At 35.8% G+C, this 8,589-nt stretch overlaps 1 protein-coding gene across 1 annotated transcript in view; it reads right to left on the bottom strand.

The window, feature by feature from the left end:
• Positions 1-8,589, bottom strand: part of LOC106474432 (dynein beta chain, ciliary-like) — a gene marked incomplete at its 3' end in the record, with an annotated part of 43,131 nt that overhangs the window by 20,361 nt on the left and 14,181 nt on the right. Inside the window, exons 7-8 of the mRNA XM_022402740.1 lie at positions 7,118-7,328; positions 1,335-1,462 (exon numbers count right to left, since the gene is read on the bottom strand). Of these exons, the coding sequence (XP_022258448.1) occupies positions 1,335-1,462; positions 7,118-7,328 (339 nt within the window). The remainder of the gene's footprint in view (positions 1-1,334; positions 1,463-7,117; positions 7,329-8,589) is intronic.

Below are 8,589 nucleotides of genomic sequence, written 5' to 3' on the forward strand. Positions count from 1 at the left end.
TTTATCCTAAACTTACCTATTGTCAATCTATATGATTAAAACTACTCTGTTTTTGGTGTATTTATCCTAAACTTACCTATTGTCAATCTATATGATTAAAACTACTCTGTTCTTGATGTATTTATCATAAACGTTTTTATTATCAATCTACATGATTACAACTACTCTGTTCTTGGTGTATTTATCGTAAACTTACCTATTGTTAATCTATATGATTAAAACTACTCTGTTCTTGGTGTATTTATCATAAACTTACCTATTGTCAATCTATATGATTAAAACTACTCTGTTCTTGGTGTATTTATCATAAACTTTTTTATTGTCAATCTATATGATTACAACTACTCTGTTCTTGGTGTATTTATCATAAACTTACCTATTGTCAATCTATATGATTAAAACTACTCTGTTCTTGGTGTATTTATCATAAACTTACCTATTGGAAGATGGTTCAATACATATCAAAAGTTTAGTAGTTGATAGAAAGTTTGTTAAATACACCAAGAACAGAGTAGTTTTAATCATATAGATTGATAATAGGAAAGTTTATGATAAATACACCAAGAACAGAGTAGTTTTAATCATATAGATTGATAATAGGAAAGTTTATGATAAATACACCAAGAACAGAGTAGTTTTAATCATATAGATTGACAATAGGTAAGTTTATGATAAATACACCAAGAACAGAGTAGTTTTAATCATATAGATTGACAATAGGTAAGTTTATGATAAATACACCAAGAACAGAGTAGTTTTAATCATATAGATTGACAATAGGTAAGTTTATGATAAATACACCAAGAACAGAGTAGTTTTAATCATATAGATTGATAAAACTATTTTTATAAGTTAATAAGCTAAGCAATATCACAGAACTGCTACCCATTTTATAAAAACTTTAATATGAAGCATTCTATTGTGAAATAAATGCTTTTATTCAAGTGACCATAAGTAAAAGCATAATTATATACATGTATGTATGACTCACATAATATAATCTAACAACACACTGAAAGAGCTACAAATAAGAAACTTGAAATTCAATAAAGTTATTAAGAAGTTATAACACAAACATTTAATTTCCACAAAGATTAAATACGAAAAGTGTCTTATAAGAATATTAAAGATAAAAATATATTTCTAAAACCAACTACAAATAACAGCAACATACTACAAAATATTGAAAACACATAAACTTTATTTTATATATACCGTATTCTTCATCAACTCATAGAAAATAATAATAATACACCTTAGCTTACAATGAAATAATCCTAAAATAAAAGAGATTTTTGAAATGAACAAGTTAACGAGGAAGATTATATTCCTACCTTATTATCATCCATGACTGTATTTAGTGATTCAATCCACATGGGATCAATGTCACCATCTAGTATAATCCATTTGGGTCCGTCACCAGGAAGGTTAGCAAGGTCTCTCATTATAACAGAAAATAATCCTAAGAAAATATATTGTTCCTTTTACTATTAAGTAAATGTAAAAAAATAACCCATTTAATGACTGCAATCACTTTGAGAAAAATATGGTAGATAACAGTAAGAATGTAACTTAACATTTTAATAAATTGAAAAGGTATTTCCAATAATACTTACCTTCGCTAACACTACAGCTGTTACTCGACTGCCAGGGTTTCTTCCTTTGCCCATTTAAGTATTTGTCTAATTTTTTCTCGTTTGTTCCACTCTTTTATAGCCCACTTAAAAGTGAAGGGAAGTATTATTGGAAATACAGATAATGTTAACTTCCCAAACATACTTACCTATGCTCACACTACAGCTAGAATCCCACATTGAGAAGGTGGAGGGGACAATGAGGGCATTATCCATACAGAAAGCTTCTGCATAAATCATGGGTGTGTCAGTAGAAGATTGGCACCCTAGTGGAAGACTGCACTACATCCAGAACAGGTATGCTCTTCACTCAGAACTTAATTCATGTATTGTGGGTGGAACTACACGATTTATCATCACTATTGGCCAGGCTTAAACCACATAGCCAAGGCTCAGGGTTGGAATTATAGAGCCATGGTCCCTATATCCCACGTTGGTGGCTAGGACAATTGGACTGCAAGATATATATATATATATTTATACTTATGAGTGGATCCGAACCTGTAGCCATAGAGTGATGTGTTTTGAGCCACCAGAATCACAACAAGAAGATAAGCAACACTGAAGTGAACAAATCCTCTCCTCAACCTGAACAAGACCAAAAGGCAACACCTCAAACTTGGAATAATGGGATCCTGTATGCCTTACTCAACCTGAGGAAACAGAACTCATCTAGTCTGGAATTATGAACACTTATCCACACTCTCCAACTATGTGGTCAATGTAAGTTCCACTTGCCACAGAATTATGGGGAGGACGTGGAACAAACTGTGGTCAACCAATGACCCAGGATGGGACCACTCTACATTTGGAATTATGAGGAGACAATGGATCCTCTTACATAAACAATGTGTTGAACCAATATTGATCAAAAAGAAGAGCCATGCTCAACCCAACCAAGTAGCTGAGCATCAAATCTTAACCAGTAGGCTCCCACGTCGGTTGGTGCCCTTCCTACCAACATCTTGGAAAAAACATCCAGTGACCCAGTAGGAGAGCCCCAACTTTGCCCTCTTCTCTGAGAGTGGAGGAAATTTGTCTAACACTCTGGAGAAAAAAGCCTCTGTCAACCACCCCAGTGACTGGAAACCAAGTGTGGTAAGGACTCCCTAGCTCCACTAGTAGAACCTGTGAGATAATAAACATTGGAGAGCCCTGAGGAACAGTGCTTTTGAAAGAATGCAATAGGTGAACGAAGTTCCCTAAATTTTTAAAAGCAAACTGATCCTGTTTTATTTAATCTGATGATCAGCAGGGACGACCAGAATCTTTTGATAGTGTATGAGTGGCAGCCCAGCATGGTACAGTAAAATCATCTGGTCAGCCTCTAGGTGGTCTTATGGAACATCTCATTTCTACAGTGCCTTTTGCAACCTAGATAAAGCATATTGAATTAGTGGTTGCTTGTGTGGAATTGGTTTGATAAAAGCACATCTGCCTGTGCAACACTTGCCACAGAGTGGGATCCTGTGAAGTTGAGGTAAGGGATCCTGAAAGGTAGCAATGAAAATACACACCCGTTTGTATAATCGGAAGTGGTTAAGACAGTTACAAGGGGTAGGCAAAAACCTGCAGATGAATATACTGCCAGCTTAACAAATAATGTGAGATACAAGTACTGGGAGAGGTCCACATACCAGTCTATAACAATGTCCTCCCACAGAAAATTCAACTGGGATGCTAAAGACATAGAAATGTGACAAATCTGATTATTTATCTGAAAGCTTATTTTTCATTGCTGCTGACCTACAGACAACACCGGTTGGGGTGATTTGTGCTGTTTGTCCACAGAACGCTTTACCATTCTACCTACGTCCTCAGACCGGTTCTTCTTACCCAAGACCCTGTCAGACAGGAAAGTTGGTAGATCTTTTTTCACTGATTCATTTGATCACTATTTCTCACTTCTATGATGATTAGATTTTGATCGTTGTTATGTTCAGTGAGGGTCTTGAAGGTTTTGTTGCCCCGCTAATGCCTTTAGAGATGATAGACAACGATTTTATTATGGGCTCACTTTGAAGGTGAGAAATCTTCTGTGAATCATGTGGTGATACATAGCATATGAAAATAAGGTCACAAACAGGTGTTGAGAAAGGGCATGTAATGTAACTTTAATATACCAGTTACATAACTGGAATAGTTGTTTGGGGCAAAGGACCCAGAGGGACTTGAGAAAACCAGAGAGTACTGGGGACTCAAAGAACATTTTGTCCTGAGTATCAAACAGTAGTCGATAAGGCTGCTTTATACAGGGCGATTGTGAAAGATACAAAAACCCATGCTAAAGAGCCAGGTCAAAAAACGAGTTATGGTTGGCACTTCTGATTGAAGTCGGTTCAACCTCCTCTCAATACAATATTGCCAATATGTGTGTTCCATTTCCACTGAGAAATGTCCATTGTGGGACTCAGCAAACACTGAGACAGACACATGGCAACTCTAGAAATTAAACCCCGATGCCATGGAAAAGAATGCATAACCTCTATGCCTGAAGCTTGCACTTCTGGATAGCCGGGTGTACCATGTCAGATCATGGCTGCCTCCACAGAGATTGCCTAAGAAGAAGTAGCAGAGGTGGGAACTCCTGAAGGTACCGCAGAAGCAGAAACCAGGGTATAGCTGCCAATCCAATGCTATCAACAGGACCTGACAATGGGTTGGAACAAATCATAGTTAGCACCCTGGGTAACATATGAATTGGAGGGAAGGTCTAGAGTTGTAATCCCATCCGGTCCTGATGGAATGCACCCATTGCCAAAGCCCAAAGGTGAGGTACTGGAGAACAAATTGCCAGTAGTTGGGTGTTCCAATGAGTAGCCAACTCACCAATCAGAGTTACAAAATGAGAGCCAATCCAACAGAACCTTGTGACACAGCCTCTATTTTGTTGGGAGAATCTGTTTGGGTTGAGACAATTCATCTGCTACTGCAATCATCACCCATGAAACAAGGCAAGCTAGAAGAGTGATATGAGAGGAGTAGTCAGGAGAAAGAAGGTCCAGAATTCAAAAACAAGGACCCCCCCCCTAGACCAAATGCCTTCTCAATGAGAAATGCAAGACAACACCATGGAATTTTCAGAGTGAATCCTGAAGATTTTCCCCTTAATAAGCCCAAACCATAAGGCATTGCCTTTTGAAGAACAAGAAGGACTAAAACATTGTGTAGGGAAGCCTCATCTTCCATGTGTAGACCCTGGAATTTCTGAAGCAAGACATTTGTGAAGAGATGGAACTCTGGATTGGATGATGGCAGAGGAACCCATATCTTAGTAGTGTCCTGACTTAACAACTCCTCAAGATCGAAGAATGATCCTGACTAAGGAAACTGGGGAATCCAGTGAATCAATGTTTATGATCCCTTGGTTGCATAATGATCATTGAAAGGATTTTTTGTGTTCTCATTCCAATGACATGAGGATTCAAGTGATATCCACATTTCCAAAAGAGAAAGAACCATCTGTGCAGTTGGAGAAGGAGAAGTAAGTGAGAGTTGGGCATCCTGTTACATAGCGTGGAGCCAGATGGGAGTCAGCTGAGTCCAACTGAGAGATGTGATGAAATAAACACAAAAACTTGACTGATGATATATTGAATTGGAACAAGAATAGATGCTTTGGTTATTTCTGAAAGTAGAATCAGGGTGTGATATTCTGACAATTGATGAGATGGTGCCAGCAGTAACCAGTCGTCTATGTAATGGTGTGTGCACAGTGGTATGGAATGAAAGTGACAGGAAAAACTTGTACGACTTGGCAGAACCCGTATGAAGCCAATGCTAGTCTAAAGGTAAAACCCTCAACCACAATACCTGACTCTTGTACACAAAAATGGAACACCATGAACTTGGACATCCACAAGCCTAGTAAAAAATTCCAACTCAGATTGAGGAATGAGTTGGCAACTTATACCAAAGTGGCCTCTTTTATGTTTTATATTTCACTTAAAAACTGTGTTGATTACCACTGAATGGAACAACATTTAGTCAGGTAAGTTTGTTTTGTTAGAGCAAAGCAACACTGGGCTATCTGCTGTGTCCACTATAGGGAATCGAACCCTGGATTCTGGCATTGTAAGTCCTTAAACTTACCACTGTACCACAGGGGGACTGAGAAACTAACAAACTAAAAGAAGGCACAGGAAAAAGCGATTCTAAATTCTTTCCAGAATGTTGAGGATCTCCCTCAATTGCAGCCTCAGAGATCCCTGGAGAAACACCACAGAACCAAATATATGTCTCTATCTCACTACGAATAAATCACTAATAGTCTCAACCAAGAGTGACTTCCCCCCAGATTATTTGCCTCCGTGACGGAAATAATAATCCGAGAATTCATACCATAAATCAGGCTGCCAATCAGAATTTTTTTTATTTATATGAAAATCAAATAGGTAACACGAAGAATGCTCAAAGTATCTCTGACCAATCATAGCACTGGGAAACCAGTTTGTGACGCTTTGTTGAGAAGAAGTGACAACATTATCTGAATGAGGTGATTATATACAGTACCAGGATAGAGGACGCACTGACGTAGGTGGAGAGCATCACAGGTGGGGTATAAAAGACTGGAACAAGTGAGAAAAAATCAGACCAATGCTTAGATGGGCAAAAGAAGAAACCCTGGCAGTCGAGTAACAGCTGTAGTGTGAGAGGAGGTAAGTATGTTTTGGAATTAGTCTGATAAAAACCAGTTATCAGAGAATAATATCTTCTGTAGTAGACAAGAGCATGAGTACAACCTGTCCCTAAAATTAAAGCTGAAACCTGTGCACTAGTATACAAGCATACAAACACAAGTTGTCTGTTTGTAAGTAAGAATCAGGTCAGATTTCTTTACATGTATGCAACATACAAAGCACTGTTCTTGAAAACCAAATGTAGTAAAACATGAGACATTAGTAAGATCCATTTTTCCAGTATATGTCGTTCTTTTAAATCAAGCATAAAGAGAGAAAATCATCTACCGAGGTTAACACAATAAACTAAAATGTATGGAGCTTCTACACCTTATTATCATAATGGTCAGAGTAATCTTTGCTGAATCATATCAACTACAAAAAGGTACTAATGCATGGAAACATCTCTTAATTATTTATGATACAAGTATAATTGTTCACATTGCATGATAACAGAAATGGACAAGACAAGTGATTTTAAATACTTAAAAAGTGAAAATAAATTCTGTTTCTATTACCCTTATGGTCCTTCCATTCACTCGTTAAGAGGTTAATTACCCCAAACAATTAATCATTTGTTAATATTACACTTAACATCTTTCCATTCTTTTGTTTAGAGGTTAATTACCCCAAACAATTAATCATTTGCTAATATTACACTTACCATCTTTCCATTGTTTTGTTTAGAGGTTAATTACCCCAAAAAATTAATCATTTGTTAATATTACACTTAACATCTTTCCATTCTTTTGTTTAGAGGTTAATTACCCCAAACAATTAATAATTTGTTAATATTACACTTACCATCTTTCCATTCTCTTGTTGATGGGTTAATTATCCCAAACAATTCATCATTTGTTACAGCTTTAGGGTTAAGGTCATGAGCCACTGGTTTGCGTTTCATGTTGTGATATGTTTTCAGAAGGGTCCTACACACTTGAGTCTTGCCAGTGCCAGTACTACCAATTACAAACACAGAATGACGAACCTGAAGCAGTTCTTCCAGCTGCACAACCTACGAAAAGAAACCAACAAACTACTCGTATCCATCAGTGTTAAAATGATGTTCTATAGCAGTTAAAAAGCTTCATCACATCACAAATAAGACTGGTTTTTGATACAGAATATATCTCATAGAAAAAGGATTCCAGATTTTATTCGTGCTAACTGAACAACAGGGGGTCTTGAATGCTACAATCTTGCCAACTTTCGCTAAATCTATCAGTCCTGTCATGCCGAGTACAACTTCCAACTTTGAGTTAATTATTAACACTGGCAACATCCAATGAAGTTAAGAACTGAAAATTGAAAACTAATAACTCAGAAAGCCCTACGCTGCTGGTAGAAAATAAATGTAAAATTGAATTCTCAAATTTCACATTTTGTAACTTCAAAAATCAACGAGAACAACATGAAAACCATTTTTCAGATGCCAGAACAGAAACAACATTTTTTTCTCTGTTGAACAGAACACTACCTATACAAATAGCCAACAACATTGTAACCCAACTATAAGGAAGTATTCAGTACGCTTGCTATTTCTAATCACAGGAATCATATGAACATACTTTAATAAGAGTTTGTCACATTGAATACATGATATGTAATTTGTAAGACTTTTCTTCAATATAATAAATAATGTTTGATATTTACCTGATTACTGGAAATACAAAATACCTTTGTCATTCTACAAGCTTTTATTATCATCCATTGTTTAAACACTATAAACTGTGTATTAAATCTTAAACCTTTGTCAGTTTACAAGCTTTTGTTATCATCCATTGTTTAAACACTATAAACTGTGTATTAAATCTTAAACCTTTGTCAGTTTACAAGCTTTTGTTATCATCTATTATTTAAACACTATAAACTGTGTATTAAATCTTAAACCTTTGTTATTCTGTAAGCTTTTGTTATCATCTATTGTTTAAACACTATAAACTGTGTATTAAATCTTAAACCTTTGTCAGTTTACTAGCTTTTATTATCATCTATTGTTTAAACACCATAAACTGTGTATTAAATCTTAAACCTTTGTTATTCTACAAGATTTTTGTTATCATCCATTGTTTAAACACTAATAAACTGTGTATTAAATCTTAAACCTTTGTTATTCTACAAGATTTTTGTTATCATCCATTGTTTAAACACTATAAACTGTGTATTAAATCTTAAACCTTTGTTATTCTACAAGATTTTTTGTTATCATCCATTGTTTAAACACCATAAACAGTGTATTAAATCTTAAACCTTTGTTATTCTACAAGATTTTTTGT

The sequence above is a fragment of the Limulus polyphemus genome, unplaced genomic scaffold, assembly GCF_000517525.1.
Source record: "Limulus polyphemus unplaced genomic scaffold, Limulus_polyphemus-2.1.2 Scaffold7217, whole genome shotgun sequence".
NCBI classification, from domain to species: Eukaryota; Metazoa; Arthropoda; class Merostomata; order Xiphosura; family Limulidae; genus Limulus; species Limulus polyphemus.